At 41.0% G+C, this 20781-nt stretch overlaps 1 protein-coding gene across 3 annotated transcripts in view; it reads left to right on the top strand.

Moving 5' to 3' along the window:
- NIPBL (NIPBL cohesin loading factor) overlaps positions 1–20781 on the top strand; it is an 84809-nt gene that overhangs the window by 40892 nt on the left and 23136 nt on the right. For all 3 annotated transcript variants that reach the window (XM_056848391.1, XM_056848388.1, XM_056848390.1), the window contains 17 exons: positions 2971–3202; positions 4597–4748; positions 5542–5622; positions 6829–6929; positions 7609–7747; positions 7853–7935; positions 9839–9971; positions 11591–11734; positions 13269–13358; positions 14628–14842; positions 14939–15041; positions 16649–16747; positions 16872–17018; positions 17436–17570; positions 17804–17902; positions 18865–18918; positions 20323–20431. In XM_056848391.1, coding sequence (XP_056704369.1) covers positions 2971–3202; positions 4597–4748; positions 5542–5622; positions 6829–6929; positions 7609–7747; positions 7853–7935; positions 9839–9971; positions 11591–11734; positions 13269–13358; positions 14628–14842; positions 14939–15041; positions 16649–16747; positions 16872–17018; positions 17436–17570; positions 17804–17902; positions 18865–18918; positions 20323–20431 — 2116 coding nt within the window. The remainder of the gene's footprint in view (positions 1–2970; positions 3203–4596; positions 4749–5541; positions 5623–6828; positions 6930–7608; positions 7748–7852; positions 7936–9838; positions 9972–11590; positions 11735–13268; positions 13359–14627; positions 14843–14938; positions 15042–16648; positions 16748–16871; positions 17019–17435; positions 17571–17803; positions 17903–18864; positions 18919–20322; positions 20432–20781) is intronic.

Below are 20781 nucleotides of genomic sequence, written 5' to 3'. Positions count from 1 at the left end.
AAGAAGTCTGAACTCACCCCCCTATAGGTTCAGTTAAGGGAACATGTACAAGTGGACCACCCTATTCTCACTAATGGATGACAGCACATTTTGGGCTCGTTGTGTATATGCAGAAGGGAACTCACTGTTATCATACATAAGGATGCTTGGAACTATGCTTCTGTTTTAGTAATTGCTTGCCTTCTTACTTGACATCTTTTGCCTAGAAGGTGTATAAATTTAACTCTGCAATGTGACCCCATCAATAGAATTAGTTACGGAGAAAGGCAGCTTGTAAAATACAAATTTGTCTAAAGCTTTTGACTAATCAAGATGTGAGCTAGAAGACCTGGCCTCGCTTTGAATTCCTTTAGGCTAATTGGCCACTTACACAGTCTGCCTAGAATTACAGACTGGGAAGTTTGCAAACTAAGGTCCATACATGAGGGAGGGAGGAAGGAGCAGGGGGAGCATGAGAGTGGAACAGCACATGATGTTTGTGCCCAGTTGCGTTTTAGTTGGAGCTTTGATGGGACATCTGAAGGCAGCCTCTGAGTCTGCATGTGGGTAGTACCAGTGTAGTTGGTTCAACTTTTTAGCAATCTACTGTGCCAAAAACTGAGCCTGTCACAGAGAGAGATGGCGCTCCAATAGGGTAATATGATATGTGGCAGATTGGCTCACTGAAAACAAACTCCTAACATGTACTTGTGATACATAAAGATGGACGTGCTGTTAATTCAGATGTGTGCAACTCAGATAACTCCAAGGCCACTTTTACTTCCTCGTTACATTAACCGCAAAAAAGTATTTTTATTAGTTTTAATTAAGGAGGAGTCCATTTCCCCCTATGTTCTGTACCCCATAGTCTTGTTTCTTCTCCATCTTTTTCTGCACCACCACAGGTGTTTCTGAGCCTATCTCTGTTTAACCCTGGCCTCTCTATCTGTACCTCATAGCACATAGTTGCTTGTTCTCGCTCTCTCTTTGCCGTGTCCCCTTTTCTCCCCCTCTTCTGCATTTCTCTCACCTCTTTCTCACTGCACTCCACAGTACTTGCTTGTTATTGCTGCACATTTGTTACCGCTATTTTTCTCTCATCTCTTTAGAAGCTCTCTCTGCTAATTTAAGTATTGCATAAATGTTTACAGGAATATTGGCTACCAAAAAAAGCCCAGCCAGGTCAGAAGTCATCCTATCCTTGCCCTAGAGCCTACAATATTTATTTTAAAATGTTCATTACTAAACCACTATAAAAGGAGCATTGTCTACAGAAGGGACCTCTGCCGTTTCCCATCTCTGTTATCGTAGTAGGTCCTGTGTACACATACCATTGCTGGGTACAATTAGTCCTATGATTCTGTCATATATCATAGAGTTGGAAGGGGGCATACAGGCCATTTAGTCCAACCCCTTGCTCAATGCAGGTTCAGCCTAGAGCATCCCTGGTGGAAGAGGGAATCAGTAGAAATATTTCCCCTACCCTTGACCCTTCTAAGTGACTTTGCAAGGGGAGGAAGGAACTGCAGTGGAGGGAAGATCGGCAAAAAATTCTTCTGCACCCACCTGTTGCCTGAAAAGTTTATTGTCACCTGACTCATTCTGAAGAACCATCAAATTAACAAAAACGTAAATCTTGCCAGCTGAATTGGATATTTAAAGAGCAAGGTGTCATTCTTCTACCAGGGATATTTGGCAACAAAGCTGTCTGTCTGCATCTTTATGTGGGCTTGCTGCCATCTCCCATTTTTAAAAGAAGGAGTTTGGCCCACAGGGTTCCTTCTGCTGATCTCCTAGCATGATGTCCAATTGACCTCTTCACGTTCAACATGGACCTCCAACTGGTCATCATCAATTCTTGTAGCATAATGTGCTGGTTGTTGGATCTGGGGCTGAGCCAGTTGCAGTTGCCTTTCAGAGAGACCAAACACTATGCATGCTGTTGCCATTAACTGTGCGTGCATCACCCACTTGTGTCAACATAGAGATCACGTTGGGATATGGTTGCCAGCCAACCATAAGAGTAAGCCCCATCCAAGTCTTTCTGAGTGTCTTTAACAGCTTGATCTGCAGAACTCGAGTGGCCTCCAGGTAAACATTATCACATGCTAATGCTGACATCACAAGCTGCTGCTAAAGGCCGATGAGCAGGGCTAGCAAAACAAAAACTGGTCCCCCAACTTTGATTGGATTTGTCTGAAAGAGTGGCATCCGACAGAAAGCAGAGTAGAATAATAGAATCATCGAGATGGAAAAGACCACCAGGGTCATCTAGTCCAACCCCCTGCACAATGCAGGAAATTCCAAACTACCTCCCCCCCACACCCCCAGTGACCCCTACTCCATGCCCACAAGATGGCCAAGGTGCCCTCCCTCTCATGATCTGCCTAAGGTCATAAAATCAGCATTGCTGACAGATGGCCATCTAGTCTGTTCTTAAAAACCTCCAGGGAAGGAGAGCTGACCCCCTACCGAGGAAGCCTACTGATGATCTGCTCTAACTGTTAGAAAATTCTTCCTAATGTCTAGATGGAAACTCTTTTGATTTAATTTCAACTCGTTGGTTCTGGTCTGACCTTCTGGGGCAACAGAAAACAACTCGGCACCATCCTCTATATGACAGCCCTTCAAGTACTTGAAGATGGTTATCATATCCCCTCTCAGTCTTCTCCTCTTCAGGCTAAACATACCCCGCTCCTTCAACCTTTCCTCGTAGGACTTGGTCTTTAAGACCCCTCACCATCTTTGTTGCCCCCCTCTGGACACGTTCCAGCTTGTCTACATCTTTCTTAAATTGCGGTGCCCAAAATTGAAAGATTATCCTGGCTTTTATCTGGGTAGTGAAGCCTTTATAATAACAATGGAAAATATATTTTATTAAAGCAGTATACTCTTTTCATACGCTATTATCCTTAAATTTAGTTGCTTGTGTTTTTTTATGAATGTATTTTAAAGTGTATTCTTACTCAGCACTCTGAATTTTCTCTGCAGAATAACGACACTGAAGACGAGGAAAGATTGTGGAGAGACTTGATTATGGAGAGAGTCACAAAATCTGCAGACGCCTGCCTTACAGCGATCAACATCATGACATCCCCCAATATGCCCAAAGCCGTGTATATTGAAGACGTAATAGAAAGAGTCATTCAGTACACTAAATTTCACTTGCAAAACACTCTGTATCCTCAATATGATCCTGTTTATCGGTTGGATCCTCATGGTGGTTAGTATGAAAATTATTTGATGTATTGTTAACTTTTCTGTAATTGTACGCAGTTGTAGAAGGTTGTACAAACAGATCATATATCCCCTGTAGGCTGTCTATTAAAGGCCACTTTATTGGCACCAACCCACCCATCCTATCTATCTCTGTACTCCTCATGCCAAATTTCCTTAGACCTCAGTGCAAAGAAGATTAAAGAGGGAATGTAAGCAAAATCAGTCAAAATGTAAAGTAAAAACCCCAGCTCTACTGTACTTGGGTAGAAATAAAAATCAGCTAAATTAAAAATGCATATACAGTTAAATGACATTTTAGAGAATGAGCAGTGTAAGCATTTGGACTGTGCTGCTTATTATTACCTGGCCTCTCATTGCCAGCAGCAGCACAGGAAGAAAGCTCATCATGTATGGAGATGGTTACAGGTCACTTCTTGTGATGGTACCACTGCTCCAAAATGGCTAGTGAGGCTTGCATTGGGAGAAATCATATCATTAAGTCTGCTCACGTGAACTCAAGAAACTGTCTTTTACTGTGTCGGACTATTGGTCTGTCAGAGTTAACATTGTCTCCTCTATCTGTCTGTGGCTCTCCAGGGTCTCAAGTAGAGGTGTTTTGTATTAACTGCAGCCTAATAATTGTAGCTGGAGATGCTGGGGATGGAATCTGAGACCTTCTGTGTACCATGCAGATGCTGTCCACTAAGCCATGGCTGCTCCTCGTGTCGCTTCTTTAAACATTACCAGAATAACTATACCACAGTGATTAGGCCCTTTATTTCCTTTCAACTACCAATCCACATGCCCGTTGTTCTAAAGTTTCCACTGCCTTCCGTTTCTGACTTAATGATGCCTTCCAGTCAAACTTGGTACCGCTACCAGAGTTTTCAGTGACTTTGTGGTAGCCGGTTCTTGGAAATCAGGCTACCTGCCATCTTCTAATTCTGTTTTCTTTGACCTTCAGCTTCATTGACAGCATCTTTTCTATCTTTTGTCCTTACTTTCCAATCTCCCCTTTGCCTGCTTCATGGCTGCTTGTACTGCAGTCCAGAGCCTTGTACTTGAGGAGACTTCCATTGACAGCTATAATAAGGGCAACTCCTCAAGTACTCTGCACGTTTGCCCTGCCAGTTCTGACAAGAGAGCCCTAGTTTGGGTGGCAATACTTACAGATTATGTGGGATCCTTGGGGACTTTTGGTGCAATGATACCTATAATGCTGTAAAAGCATCATTTAAGGCTATTTTAGATGTATTCCAGACATTCCTTCACGCACAGTGTGAAGTAGTTAATGTATTTCTTTTTATGGTCCATATTTACTTTTTTGAGAACTTGTGTACTGTATGATTTCTATGTATTTGAAGTTCTAAAAGAGTAACTTTGTTGAAAACTTTCTAGGTGGTGTGCTAAGCTCAAAAGCAAAGCGTGCCAAGTGTTCCACCCATAAACAGAGAGTAATAGTGATGCTGTACAACAAAGTTTGTGATATTGTTAGCAGTTTGGCTGAATTATTGGAGATCCAGCTTCTTACTGACACCACTATTCTTCAGGTAAGTTCAGTCAATTTATTGAATCTTGGTAATGTTTCAGTGTGTTTCCAAAGTTCTTATCTCGTGGCTATTTTAAGTGATCAGGACAGTGTTTTCTGTAGTGAATAATCCATAATTTTAACCTGCTAAAGATTTTAAAAGCTTGTCCTACAAAGAAATATAGCATACATAATTCCAAGTATCAGTAACTGCACATTGTTTACAGAGTAGTCCAATGCAATTACTCTATCCAACTTGCTTACCAGTAGTAGTAGTAGTAGAAGAATTTATTTGTATGTGGCCATAGGCCTTCATGAAACATCATCCACAGAGTAGCACAATGTTAAAAAAGAGACATATACAAGAAAATAACATCTAGTAGAATTAATATGATTTTCTCCTTTTCTGAGTGGAGGTTTGTAGCCCATCAAGAAACTTAATCCTGGGCTGTGCATAGAGTGGAAACTTGCTTACCATGTATATGGTCTTCTGAACATCTGTAACTTTTCAGCGTTAATCTCCTTAAAATAATTGCACACTATAGCCTTGACATCACATCATGAATCTGTGTTTTATCTGAAGGTAATGAAAATTGCACAGAGAAGAGAAGAGGGTGTTTTAGTTGGCTCGTACCTTAGTTTTCATCCCTAGTCATTTCAGTTGCAACTGTAACTAACTGTAATTTGTGTCAGAAGTTGATCACCACAGAGAAGTAAAATGTTAGTGAGAGTACCTGTTCTGTTTAAAGCAGGTTTCATGTGTATTTACCAAGAATAATTAGCATTCACAGTTGCTTAATTTTTTTCATTGACAGGTTTCTTCAATGGGGATTACACCTTTTTTTGTAGAAAATGTCAGCGAACTTCAGTTGTGTGCCATCAAGCTAGTCACTGCAGTAAGTGCACCCTTTTAACCAATATTGAGTGTTTAAAAATGGATGACTGATGTTTATGTGAAAAATGAGAATTAATGAGTTTTACAATTTTTACCAGTAACATTGCATTTTAACCATACCAGAGAAACACGTCATTTAAAAAATTCTCTTTGGAATGTACTTATAAATAAGAATTTCCCCTCATCAGCAGTATTTTGGTCAAGAACGTTATGTATGTAGTAAAATCATGAATAGAACAGCTTCTCAGTAGAACTATGTGTAATGTTACAGCTAATTTGACTAAAATAATTCCCTTAAAGTAATTGTGATGTATGGTGTTCAATCACAGTTTTATATGTTTAGGTTTCTCCAAAAGGAGTAAATGGCTTCCTGCTCATTGGTTGCTTGTTAACTGTCACATGAATACCAAGCAACAGGCAGCCAAATTAAAAATGCTTATTGAAATATGGCTATCTTTAAATACTCTCAGTTTGATTTTTTTAAACTCCCAGTGAAGGGCCATCCATATGCAAAACAGGCTTCGGTGTGTGTGTCACTCATTCAGCAGTTAGAAGAGGTTACTGGCAATGGGGTGGAATCCTCATCATCTCTTATTTCATCCTCTGCCCCCATGTCAAGACTGGAGAAAGAAGTCCCAGAGATGATCCCTCCCACAGTTCATATGGGTGGTATGGGGAAGTAGGAGGAAATGTCAGTGTTAACTGCATTTGTAGATTTCAGAACTGGGATTTAATTTGTCCTGAAATCTGAGTTTCCAGTAACTTTAGGCAGCTGTTTTGTCAAAGTTGCCCATTCAGTCTGCTCAAGATATATAAATAATAAGATAAGCCTACTCTAAAGCAGTAGTTCCCAAACTTATTGAGTCATGGAGCACTAATTTTCACTTAGCACCTCTATACTAAACTGAATGACAGTAGTATTTTTCTTTCTATTCGCTTCACGGTACACTAGGAGATGTTTTGCGGAGCACCAAGTGTTCCGTGGAGCACAGTCACGGAGCACTAATTTTCACTTAGCACCTCTATACCAAAATGAATGACAGTAGTATTTTTCTTTCTATTCACTTCACGGTACACTAGGAGATGTTTTGCTGAGCACCAAGTGTTCCATGGAGCACAGTTTGGGAACCACTGCTCTAGAGGAGTGATTGTTTTCTTGCAAAAAACTAGTCAGTGTTCTAAAATATTTTAAAATCTTTACTAACAGGTCTTCTCAAGATATGAAAAGCATAGGCAATTGATACTAGAAGAAATTTTCACATCACTCGCAAGACTACCAACCAGCAAAAGAAGTCTGAGGAATTTCAGGTAATGTACAGCACAAACTGTGCCTATTTTAGATTATGTGGTATCTTACAGATATTTGGGGGGAATTTTTTTAGGAAAAAACTATGCTAGATCTGTGCATAAGTACCCCCTGTTGAAATGAGTAGGACTTAAGCATGTTAACCGTGCTGCATAGTATCTGTGCTGTTTTCAGATTTCTGCACAAGATTATAAGACATGAGTAGAGTGATAGCACTAGGATTTCAGGACATCTGCCGTGGCCATGGGAAAAATATGGCTACTGGGGCCTTCCCCCCCAAAAAAATCTTAAAAGGGAAAACCAGTGTCATATATTATTATGCTCAGTACCCATCATGAATTTGTTCTGTCTCTCTGTAAGCTCTGAGATTGGTTTACCCATCAAAGGGATAATGGGCATTGTTGGAACAGTAGGATTATATAAGAGTGTTTTGGCAGGAATGCTTGCATTATGTTGTGATTCGGTGTAACTGCAGCTTTTGTCGGACTAAGCCTCTCTTCAAGAGGTAATCGACATATTTCGTATATAAGTCTTTTCCTGGTTATAAATGCAATTAAAATTCTCTGTATTGTAAATAAGATACGAGGTGTGTTAACAGCTGAAGCGAATTTGACAATTTCAGTGCTGTGTTTGCTGTTGGGTTTACATTCGAGGATAATAAATAACTTGTTTTCTCAACAGATTGAACAGCAGTGATACTGATGGAGAGCCTATGTATATTCAGATGGTGACTGCACTGGTGCTACAACTTATTCAGTGTGTTGTACATCTACCATCGGGAGAGAAGGACTCAAACTCTGAAGAGGAATCAAATAAGAAGGTAAGATGTGCCTTAAACGTTTGAAAGTGTACGTCCTTAGCATGTACACTGTCTCACAGAAATCACAATGTGCCTTTGGTAAACCAGTTGTTTGTCCATTTTTAGGTGGATCAGGATGTCCTAATTACGAACTCATATGAAACAGCCATGAGAACAGCACAAAACTTCCTTTCAATTTTCCTTAAGAAGTGAGTAGAACGCAACTGCTCATGTGTTGTAGGTTTTGTCTCGTGAAACTGTAATATGTCCATTACGGAATCGGGCTTGAAGCTGAAGAAATGGCTTGAGCTTTTTCAGACAGTTTAGACATGGAACCCAGTCTACTGAAAGGCCATTTATTCAGGGTCAATTTTGAAGTTCACTCAAAGCTCTTTTTAAAAATGCGACCTTTAAAAATGACTATTCACGGTCCTGATGCAAAAGGAGAAATTCCACCCCCCACTTGCCCGCTCCTTGTTTGCATAGTCATTAGCAACCTCCGTTTGCATAGCTAACAGCTGTGATTTTGCATTCTTTGAGGGGATTCTTGTGGGGTGGGGTGTGGAGCAAACACTTCCTGAACAATGGTTACCAAGCATAAATGGCCAAAGATCAAGATTAGATGTCCCAAGAATTTTTAAATGGCAGTATGGTTAAAGGGAGTCACTTAAACTTTAACAATCTGGGTTTTTTAATGTTAAGGAACAGACCATGGATGTTTCTTCAGTGATCGTTGAGAGCTCTTAAACGTAAGGGCTTCTCTGCTAGATCCAGCTGTGTACTTCTCATAGGATACTGTAGTCTGATAGCGGATAATTTGGGCAGGGATTGATGGTGGCAAGCAGTAATTTAATTATTTTTACTTCTTTATGGGTTTATTTTTTGTGAGAGGCTGTGCTGTGGTAGGGGGATGAAAGGATTGGCTATAGCACAAGGGATTTGTGTTTCCAGTTGTTCATGTAGGCATCGTGATCCCATGTGCCAAAGCTGCTTCACTGATCAGAATCTCTGATATTGATGAGACTTCAGAAGATAGGCTGTCAGTAAGGGAAGAATGTGGGTGGATGTGGCCCTTTCTGGAAAGCTTAGTTGAGCTGTTGCTTCATCCCTCTTTGTATAAGTTTCCCCCCCCCCCACAGTTGTACTAGAACAGGTTACTAGTTACCCTTCTGAAGCAGCTAACTGAGCAGATCAACGTGAGCAAAACACCTTAGATGACGCTTCCAAAAATATGTTGATTTAAGGCTGCAAATTGTCCAATTTGTAGCATTGTGGTTGAATTACACGCAAAGAAGAAAGGCATGGAAAATGCCCCTATTGAAAGTTATTAGACAGCTACTGTGGAATCATAGTTGGGCAATAATTTGTAAAGGCCCCACCCACCTCATCTCTTTTCTTCTCACACCTTCCCCCCCCCCCCCGGGCAGTAATTTGAAGACTGCCATAACATTCTTGAAACCAGAAATCCATATTCTATAGTCTTTTTTGCCCAGCTGAAAACTGGAATAATCAGTGCAATTTTTAATCAGCTTCTCAGCCCATCTGTTGAAAATACCCCATTTTCTTCTGTCGCAATCTGCAACTATCCAGAGGCCTGACGGTCAATAAGTTCATCTAACACTGTAGTCCAGATATGACATTATTTTACTCTTTGGATTCACACTTGAGGTTCAGAGAGATTTGCGACGAATTCTAAGCAGTCTTGCCAGGAAATAAGTTGCCTTAAACATACACAATATTCAACAGACAATGGAAGAGTCCAGTTATTCAGATCCCACATAGAATTCCATAGGTACGGGGGGGATTTTTACCCACCTCCACTCCCTTGGGCAACTTCTAATCCTTTCTCCAACTATTTCTAGAGAATCCCTCTCATGAGCAGAATATTGGGGGGGGGGGCATTTGTGGCAGCTGCACAAGAGAGGAACTGATGAAAATCACAACCTGTGCCTGTGGAAATCTAGGTGGGATCCATGTAAAGTACCATATTTTGAGTTTTTAATTTTTTCTGTTTTTGAAACATAGGAATGGTTTGGTTTATGTCTGTAACACTATACATTTTGTGATCTGGATTTTATGCCTTATTTCACTTTTTCACTGTATTTCAAACAGATGTGGTAGCAAGCAAGGTGAAGAGGATTATAGGCCATTGTTTGAGAACTTTGTTCAAGATCTTCTTTCCACGGTCAACAAACCAGAGTGGCCAGCTGCAGAGCTGCTGCTTAGTTTATTGGGGAGATTATTGGTAAGGCACCTGGATTTTTCAAAGCAGTAATTCTGCCTCCCTTTAATTAGTGTGTGTGTGTTAAGTGCCATCAAGTCGCTTCCGACTCATGGTGATCCTATGATTAATTAATGACTTGACTATATTATTAGAGTAATATATGTTCACATATTCTTGCATAGTGTAATCTTCAGGCCAATACAGACATACATTATTGATGGTCTCCTGGGGTTAATCCTGTCTTTATAGAAACACCATCCATGTCTTCAAATATTGTTGTTGGATAGATTTTGTCACTTTTTTGTTAGCCTTCTTTTCATAGCAAGAAAAGATGGCTAATCCTTGTAAGTGATTACATATTTGCAGGCAGAATCTCTGAATCTTTGGCCCATCTCCACCAGACATTTTAAAAGGTCTGTTTAGACCACAAGACTTCCAATGCAGTGGAGGGAATACTTTCATCTACATGCTGTACACTTAGATCTCCATAAGAGGCCTTTCTCCAGGTCAGCCTTGGAGGAGAGGCGAGCAGTGACACAGGATAGGACCTTCTCTACAAGTGGCATCAGGTCCTTGAAATGTTGCTCAAAAATCTTTGCTCGCTGCCTGTAGTGTTGGTATTTAGGCATTTGGCAAACACTTGCTTTATTCCCTTGTGTCTTTAGTTTGTAGCCTACCTTAAAACCTGACTGTTGTAGTTTGCTATCACTGCTGTTCAGGTATTTGTTGGATTGATTCATTTCACTTTGTGTTTTAGTAACACAGTAAACATAGTAGATCAGAGGAGCTAACAGTTGGCTTGTTTGTATTGAGCCCTTTTCCATGGGGGACATTTCCTCTGTTGTCATAGGCCATGGGCAATTCCACTCATGTGAAATCAATGTCTAAATGGACTGAAAAGAGCCTAGAGCCAGAGGAATGCACTCTGCTATTGGAAGACAGCCCCTGCACCGAAGAAGGTGCAGTTCAAGTGGAACCAAGGCTATGTGGGACCCAAATTACTGTTCTTAACTTCATGGATATTATTTATTGGCAAATAATTTGAAAGCCACATCCCTAATATCCACATATGTACTAGGTTATGAACAGTCTACATTGTCATAGTCGGCATTCAGGTGTTAAATATAATGGCAGTTAAGGGAAAGTGTACACAAACCCAACCTGTTGCCAGACACGTGTGCATGGCTTCTCCCGTCCCCCTCAATTCTCACCCAGAGAATCACAGTAAAGTACCAGTGCCAGTTGGCTTTGATGTGTTTGGTGTTTACAGTCATAACAAATAGATGGGGACTTTTGAAGGAATTTTAAATAATCAGATTTCTAAATTATGAATTCCTGCAAACTCATCTTCCAGCCAAAAAAAATGCAGTCATTAGCACAGCATAGTTTTATTAGGTTCCAAAAAGATGACCTGCTGTTGATACCAAAACAGGTTTAATATACTGTTTCATACTAACTCGCAGTATTATTGCTTGCCTTAAGGTTTTGGGTTTAAGTGGGCTAGAATTTAAACAAAGATATTAAATAAATAATGTGACTTATTACTATAAAAGTAGTTAGGGTAGGGTCAAGCAATTATTTGTTAAAAGTGTTGGAGAGACAAAAATTAATTGTTAACTTGGTGATGTTGTTGTTTCTAGGTCCATCAGTTTAGTAATAAATCTACAGAGATGGCTTTGAGGGTGGCCTCACTTGACTATCTTGGAACTGTAGCCGCACGATTGAGGAAGGATGCCGTCACTAGCAAAATGGATCAGGGATCGATAGCCCGAATTTTGAAACAGGTTTGAATCAAGCTTTTTTACTCCCCTGTCAGTTAAGCACCTCTCAGTAATAGTAACAGAGACTGGTTTCTTTAAAAGTTTACAGCATGCTGTTCTAAACAACTACGTAAAAACAGCATCTTGAGACCTGGTCTCTGTGTCTGCTAAAATCAAAATGTTCTCTTCTTTGCTGCTTTATAGAGTCTGGGAAACTGATCCTCCGTTAGGGAGTCAGGGTACCATTCTTTGGATCTCTTGTGTTTTTATTAATAAAGAGGTACCTTTATCAATGAACCTTTTAAGAGAAAAGTGCAAAACTCTGCACCCCGTGGGGTTAGATCCACTGGCCCATAAACATAGTGTTTGCAGATGTGATCTGCATCCTTCTCCCCCCCAGCAGTGCCATGTAAACCCTGGACTTGAACATAGTAATAGCCACGCGTGTTGGGGGGAGGGGGGCTGAACTGAAGAGGGGGAAGCTGGCTGTCCCCCTCTTCAGCGCAGCTCCACTGATGGCAGAGACATGAAGGGCAATTTCATCCCCTTCCCCCTCTTTACTGCAGAACCCAACTTGTGTGGGTCTTGCAAGCCCTGGGGGTTGACTTTCTTGGAGTCAGATGGCAGTGCTGAGCAGAGGGGACTGTGTGAAAACTCTAACCATCAGTGTCTTCCACTGTCAAATTGCTGAATCCAGTCATGATTTGTTCATGGGTATACTTTACTTTAATGATATTGTTCATATGGCCAATTCGGCCCTGAACAATGTCACACTAAGATCAAAATAAAAAGGAAGAAAAAAGGAACTATCTGAATAGCCCATAAGGAAATTAGGATTTTTTTAATCTTAATTGACTGGGAAAGAAATTTGGCAACTGCCAATGTAATATTAAAATCCACCCCTGCTAAAAGAGCCCTCGTATTATCCAGTTTAGAGACAGATTCCCCAATAAAAGGCTTTATCCATCTGTCTATCCTCGTTGAGCAAGTCACAGCTAAACAAGGAGTGCTGAAGAGTGTCTGTTTAGCCAGAACCACATTGACATACTCTCTCACAGTACAGTACCCTATTTAAATGACCCATTAACTCCCCTGATGGGATGGCATTCAGGCTAGCCAACATAAATAGTCGTCTGTATTGCGGGTGTTCATGGGTATGATGACCCTCATGCTATTACAACTACCAGTCACAGTATTGTCAAGGTCACCTAGAGGTACCATTTGTATGAGCTGGTGCCTCCAAATGGCTAATTATCTGTGGCTACCCGTGTTCCCTGAAGGCTGGTGGCTTGAGAAAGATATTCAAAATAAGTTAAAAGGTGTTTTGATGCATATTGATTTATTTGCATTCATGTCAGAGCTAATCGACTGCCGAAATGTCTTCTTGTTCTGTAATTAAATTGAGTCATGGCTATGAGTGAGCCGTCTTCTAACAGACCGTGTCACGTGTTCCTCTGTACGGAGTAATTTGAGCATGTATTGAACACAAAGCTATGAGAGTTTTTTTTTTTGGGATGTTGACAAGATGGGCTTTAAAGTTCAAGGTTGTTTGTTACAGGTCTCAGGAGGGGAAGATGAAATACAGCAGCTGCAAAAGGCGTTGCTAGATTATTTAGATGAAAATACGGAGACTGATGCTTCATTAATGGTATGTCTCAGTTGTGAGAATACAATTTGTGTAACATGTATTTCATTAAAAAGATCATGCCAATACTGGGATATTGTATTACAGTAATTTTACTAGCCTAACACACGACTTGTGAACTAATTCAGAAGAAATTAAGCTTTGTTTAAAAGAAGGTGAGACCCTAAATGCCAGTGATTAATTCTTCCTCTCTCCTTGCTAGTGGCATGTTAAAAATGGGAGGATGCACATTTTTTTCCAGTGCAGTGGCAGCTGTTATTTCTATTTGCATGAGTGCGGTGTATATCCTATGAAAGAAAAGACTTGTAACACCACTTGCTGGTAGTCACATCTATGACTGGGTGCTCCTTCAGGTATTTGGAGAGCACACAGGTCAACAGCATTCTCATTTTCGGATGGGACTCATAAGTATGAGGAGCAGATGTGGGGGTTGTGCTTCCTCATACGTATTATGGTCACTTAATTTTAATATGTTTATATGCTTCATTTGCCTGCACATAAGTGAACAACGTTAGGTACTCCTGTAAAGCTACTCAAAAGAGCAGAACATCTGTACTTTTTAGTCAGGTTTAAAAGCACAAGAAGGGAATAATTTTGTCTTTCCTGCTCTTGCTTAATTCTTCTTGGCTCTGCTCCCTACAGTGCAAGCGGTCTTCCTCTGTAGATAGAGCCTCTCTAGGGAGGGGAAGGGTAGCTCTGATGATCTAACAAGCTCAGCACAAATCTTTAAAACAGGACAAAATTTCTTACTTTAAATGCTCTCTTATAAATACATGGTCCAGTTAAAGAACATTAATAAAAAAAGAGATATTTTTGTGTGTGAATGTGATTGTTTATGTAAATCCAACCTGACTATGTGCAGTTCAGAATACAATTGGCTTGTGAGCAACGACACATGCAGCTGCCTTATACTGAATCAGACCCTTGGTCCATCAAGGTCTGTACTGTCTACTCAGACTTGCAGTAGCTCTCCAGGGTTTTAGATAGATGTATTTCACATTACCTGATCCCTTTAACTGGAGATGCTGGAGATTGAACCTGGCACCTTCTACATGTCAAGCAGGTGTTCTACCACTGAGCCATGGCCCTTCCCCAAAGTTGTCATTGACTTTGTATTAAATAAACCCATTGTATTAATATATGTTGCAAAATATTGTTATCAATAACCCTGGAACTTGGTGTGACTTTTCTGAACAGTCTTTGACCTTCTTCCTCTGTTTCTTGTTATGTTTTGATTTGTTGTTTTCCCCACTTCCTCGCCTACCACTCTAGTTTTCTCGGAAATTTTACATAGCTCAGTGGTTTCGGGACACTACGATGGAGACTGAGAAAGCAATGAAGTCTCAAAAGGACGAAGATTCGTCTGAAGGAACGCACCATGCAAAAGAAGTTGAGTCGACGGGACAAATCATGCACAGAGCAGAAAGTCGCAAAAAATTTCTTCGTAAAATCATTAGAATTGCACCCTCTCAGTTCAGTACATTAAAGTGAGTTCACCAAGCCTGGTTATATTTGGCTTTTGCTTATTGGTGGTGTTTGTTGAGAAGCATATACTAAAGTAACTTTCTGCTGCTTCGTTACAGGATGAACTCTGATACTGTGGACTATGAAGATGCTTGCTTGATTGTTCGCTACTTGGCCTCTATGAGGCCGTTTGCCCAGAGCTTCGATATTTATTTGACACAGGTAAACTGTGCCAGAAGTCTTAGTGAAATACAGTTGGTTTCCTGGTTCCAAACGCTTATGGGGTAGTGTGCAATATCTGTTCATTGTTGAGCGCAGGTATTTAATAGGTCATAACACCACCACATGCTTCCATAATTCTGTGTCAGTTTCATAAACATTTTTTTCTTTATCCTGCATGCATCTCACTCCTGCTCTAAGTATATTTCATCTGTGTACTTTTTTTTGGTATAACAGATAAATGAAAAAAAGACAATTATGGATACCTTCCAATGGGCTTTGCATATGTTTATTTTCATTCCTAATATGGCTTCACAAACTTTATCTTCATTAGTCACTGTAGAGTAGCTTAATGACTCTAAACTGAAAACCATTTCAATAGATTGCTTGCAGTGAATGGTTTTGCCAGGAAGATAGCCATAATTCAGTGGGTGGTTTTATGTATTTCAGGGGAATATGAGCAAATATGTGCAAATGGGGTGCCGGACTGAGACTCCATAGATATCTATCTTCCTACTTAATGCAATTGGTTGGTATACAGTGGGTTCTTGAATAGAGTGGATAGGAAAAGGGGACTGAAAATAATGGGATGTTTGGAGTCTTCTTCTGGCTTATCTTCCAGTCATGGCATTACAAGAACCCATTGCTTAGGTTCCTGTTTAAGGAAAGCATCATACGCATGTATTACTTCACTTTGGATACAATTCACCTGGCACTGTTGATGCACAGCTTCTGTTCATTTCGGAGACTATAGACCACCGCCTCAAATCCACTTTGAAGGTCAAGTGCCCCTATTCCTTTTAAGCCAGCCACGGCAAAGACGTCCTGGGCCAGGCCTTGCCTTTTTGATTTCTGCTTTGCCCACTCGGAAATCGGGAACCAAGATTCACTGTAACAAATGCTGCCACAAAGCTACTTTTCGAAGGCACGTGATTATCAGATTATAGAGGGATGGGTCACCCAGCTTTCCAGGTCTCTGGTTCCCTCTGTACTCACAGCACAGACCTGCCCTTATGCCCAGAGCTTTGCAGCCATGCAAGATGCTGCCTGTGCTATAGGGCACGAGGGGTCCCCTCTGTTCCCAGCTTCACCCAGTGACCTAATTCTTGGTAAGTGTCACGAGAGAGGGAACACACCTGCTTTCCCACTGTTGGCAAGCCTGGGGGAGTTGAAGATACCCAAAATTCTGCTCCTAACACAAGTAATCGAACTGGTGATAGCATGCAGCTTCCTTTGGGTTTGGAGGCCACAGGACGTAAGAGCCCTACCCCTCCACTGTGGCTTGTCTGTGTGTGCGAACCAGAGGACTCTCGAGGGGTAAGGGTTGGTGACTGCCACAGATAATGAACGGGGTGGCTACTGAGTACAGCTAAGATTTATTGACCTGCCGTGGGTCTTGAACAGTGGTGGTGCAACAGCCATGCCGGGCGGAGCGCTCCCATTTGTACAGTTATGTTAGATTTCCGATAGCTGGTTTTTTCATTTTATTTTGGTTATAGCATGTGTCGTTTCCCCTCCCCCACCCCCTGTGCACTTCATTTTTGTTGGTTAAACGTTGTCTGATCTTTTTCCAAATGCAATAAAATGCGATTTGTTTTTGTTTTTATTAGATTCTGCGTGTGCTTGGTGAAAATGCAATTGCTGTTCGAACAAAAGCCATGAAGTGTTTGTCTGAGGTTGTTGCTGTAGACCCCAGCATTCTAGCCAGGGTAAAAAAAAAAAAAAGGAAACAGTTTGTTTAACCGTACAAACATAAATACATTCTTCTGTTCTCATAACCACCTTTTCTGGCTCTTTCTTACTTTACTTTTTGTATTTTCCTGTTGCTTGTAGCTGGATATGCAACGTGGTGTTCATGGACGGTTGATGGATAATTCCACTAGTGTACGAGAAGCAGCCGTTGAATTACTTGGTCGGTTTGTGCTTTGTCGACCACAGCTTGCTGAACAGTATTATGACATGCTGATTGAGCGAATACTGGTACAGTTACTCTTAATTTTTAGTATTTTTATGAATTTCTTTTTATGTAGCTCTTTATGAATACAGTGAAATGAAGGTGCTCTGTTCACAAGGCTTGACTTTGAAACCTAGCTGCTATTTAAAGATCAGTGAATAGTTTCAGGATATAGGATCCGATGAAATGAACTTATGCTGGAATGAATTTTGCTAGTCTTTAAGGTGCTTTAATGAATCATCGGATCATAGAGTTGGAAGGGACCACCAGGGTCATCTAGTCCAGCCCCCTGAACAATGCAGGAAATTCACAACTCCCTCCCTCCCCCACACCCTCAGTGACCCCTGCTCCATGCCCAGAAGATGGCCAAAAAAACACAAAAGCCTAATAAATCACACTATTGTTAAAAACAGTTAAAGTTAACTTCCCTTTTCTTCTTACAGGATACTGGTATTAGTGTCAGAAAGAGAGTGATAAAGATTCTTCGAGATATCTGCATTGAACAACCCACATTCCCCAAAATTACAGAAATGTGTGTAAAAATGATTCGCAGAGTGAACGACGAGGAAGGCATTAAGGTGCAATAATTTTTTCCACTGTTTAGACTGCTTCTGTCAAAGCTTCCTCGAATGCAGGGATTCTGCCCCACTGAATACCTATGCTTTTGAATTGAGTTTCTCCCAGAAATGCTCCTAGTAGGCTAAATTTATTCAAACTAAGAGGGGTCTTTTGTGTGTGTGTGGGGGGGGTATTTAGAGATTTTTTTGCAAGCTGATTTAGCCATTGATTAGGTATCTCTCTTTCTCTCCAGAAACTGGTAAATGAAACATTCCAGAAGCTGTGGTTTACTCCGACGCCTCATAATGACAAAGAAGCAATGACCAGGAAAATACTGAATATCACTGATGTGGTACGAGTGAAAGTGTGAATGTTCTTTATCAGGTAGCACTAGAGAGGGTGCTGTGTCTAACGTGGTTATGGCGTAGTTCAGACCTGTGATGTCGGTGCATTGAAGCACGAGCTAAGCTCCCTTCTCCCTAGTAGTTGGCTGAGAGCTCCCCCAATATAACATTCAAGCAAACGCTGTAGTGTGTAGCATACCATTATTCTGTCCCCCCCCCATATTTAAACTTATAATCCCTTCTCTCTACCACATGGTACATTTCCTTAAAAAAAAATCCTCACATGTTGGATTGAAATTGGATAATCAAACTTCATGACTTGTATCCTAAGGATCAGAAGTGAAGTCATGTGAACACATGAAGCTGCCTTCTACTGAACCAGACCCTTGGTCCATCAAAGTCTGTTTTGTCTACTCAGACCATCAGCGGCTCTCCAGCGTCTCAGGCGGAGGTCTTTCACATCACCTAGTTGCCTAGTCTCTTTAACTGGAGATGCCGGGTATTGAACCTGGGACCTTCTGCATGCCAAGCAGATGCTCTACCACTGAGCCACAGCTCCCTTCCAAGGGGAAAGCAACTTTAGCACCTCCCTTCTCTACTGCAGCTTTCTTTGCTTCCTGAAGTTGTCCTGTTTGGGTCAGCAGACTTGCAGGATTGGGGTGTGTGTGTGTGCAAATTGGGAGACTAGCAGGAGAGGGGGCTTGGGGAAAAAAAATCTCACTCCCAAGCAGAAAAGCCCCTCGTTAGAGGAGCTGTTGCTTCTGCTGCTGACCCTGTTCCAAAGATCTTTTAGTGCAGGGTTAGATTAAGTAAAGGTTACAGTTACAGACTTAAAGAGATGGAAACCTTAAAATAATAGTGGTAAGGGTAGGAAGCACTTGGAGTCTGTATATTAAATTACTTAGTTTAATATTAATGTTTAAATCATACTTTTAAAAAGTATTCTCAAATATGTATTTTACTTTTTTAGGTTGCAGCTTGTAAAGATACAGGGTATGACTGGTTTGAACAACTTCTTCAGAACGTAAGTAGTACTGTTGATACTGCTTACTTTAAAGTAGAGCTGGCAACCTTTTTGATAGTTGGTTCACTAATTTGTTTTGCACTGCTCAGTCATATGTTCCCAAGGCACCTTACAAAGCAACCATCGACCCAGGACAGTAACTAAACATAATAAAATACACTAAAAGGAAGCAGCCAAACAATTTCTCCCGCCACTCCTTCCACCCCCTCCCTCTCAATGTATCTGCCCCTCTTATGGGGAGCAGTGTGAGGGGGTGCAGGCAGCTGTCTGAAAGAGCAAACATTCTTACAGTGTCATCCCTCTGCCTGTTTTCATTCCTCCATTTCTTTCCCCTTCCCCAAGTGTGTTCTGAGAATTGTAGTGTGCAGAATGCCTGACCTTAACTATCAGATTTTCTGGAGGTATGCTTGAGGCAGAAGGAAGAAGGGGGAAGAAAGATTTGGGGGTGGGGGTAGCTGCAAGGAATTTTCCTTCCTTGGTTGCTGCTACCACATTGCTGTGTTTTAGAACTCTGTGGCTCTCCTGGCAACACCAACAGTCGATAGACATAGTTACAAGCCGAGAACTCGTATTCTAAATCAAATAAAATGAGATTTTTTGACAGTTTATTCTCAAATTGCTTGGTTATTCTCAAATTGCTCTATCTGAGGTGAGCTTGGAAGAAGTTCGCCACCCACCATTGGAAGCAAGGAAATGCTTTGCAGGTTCAATTTAAAGGGTATATAAAAAGGGGGGGATATATTTTCAGGAAATATGCAGTCCATTCTTTAGGTATGTTCTAAAATTTGGTATGCTTTAAGTGAATCTTGCTACAACATTTTCTCCACTTGTAAGCTACTCCTTTACTGAAGTCTCGGCTCTTGAAAACTGATAGAATGCCTGTAGAAAACCCACCTAGGAAATAAACTTTGTGAGTTACTTTCCAAATGTTGTCAGTCATTGGCGTGGAGCTTAGGCATGGATGCTTACTCCATGCATAGGTACTGTGTTCAACCAGCCAGTGATCCCATGAGAGCGGGGGTGGGGGGGCATCGTGCTTGTGCCCACTGTCACTCTGCACATTCCTTCGTTCAGTCAGTGCGTGGAGGGGGTCGCATGTTCAGGGCTTACGTGTGTGTTTGAAATGAAACGTTTCAGGACAAGCATGTAAGCTGAAGTGATTGAAACACTTATTTGTCACCAGCTTTGTGCTTCATATTGATGAGAATTAGAGGCAGTTTTTGCAGCTATTGACTGTGCAGATAGTGGTAATATCTACGTGCAAGTTATTCATATTATCAACTTATTAAATCTTAACTGTGGTCATTGTGAATCAGCTTTTCATTGTCTTTGTATGCTTTGGAAGACTGCTTGTATATTCTTAGATTCAGCCATCAATATAAAATTTGCCTGTTTTGAATTCAGTTGCTGAAGTCTGAAGAAGATGCTTCCTATAAGCCTGTGAAGAAAGCCTGTATTCAGCTGGTGGATAATTTGGTTGAACACATTCTAAAATACGAAGAATCTCTAGCAGGTAAAAATGTTTATTTGCATTTTAATTCTTTGCTGTTTAGGAGCATTTGTTTGTATTTAGAGACCCCTATAGAATTCAGCATTTGATGCGTACATTTGGTGGAAATGGTTTTAGCAGTGTGACCATGGCCCATGCCATCATATAGCTGAGAGGTTCTCCGGGGGTGGGGGCAAAATGGTCACGTGATCCAGCCATTAGTCTTATCCCCACCGTAAAAAGGTAGTACACAGCAACCTCGTGTTGTACCTATTTTATTAACTGAAACCAAGTTGGATTAGTTGGACACACCCAGAACTGAATTCACAGTGATCTTCAAAGGACTGGGTAACAAAGATCAGTTATGGCTCTTC

This window comes from Euleptes europaea, chromosome 4 (assembly GCF_029931775.1).
Source record: "Euleptes europaea isolate rEulEur1 chromosome 4, rEulEur1.hap1, whole genome shotgun sequence".
NCBI classification, from domain to species: domain Eukaryota; kingdom Metazoa; phylum Chordata; class Lepidosauria; order Squamata; family Sphaerodactylidae; genus Euleptes; species Euleptes europaea.
Note: the sequence above shows the minus strand (reverse complement) of the source record. Positions and strands in the feature narration are given on the sequence as shown.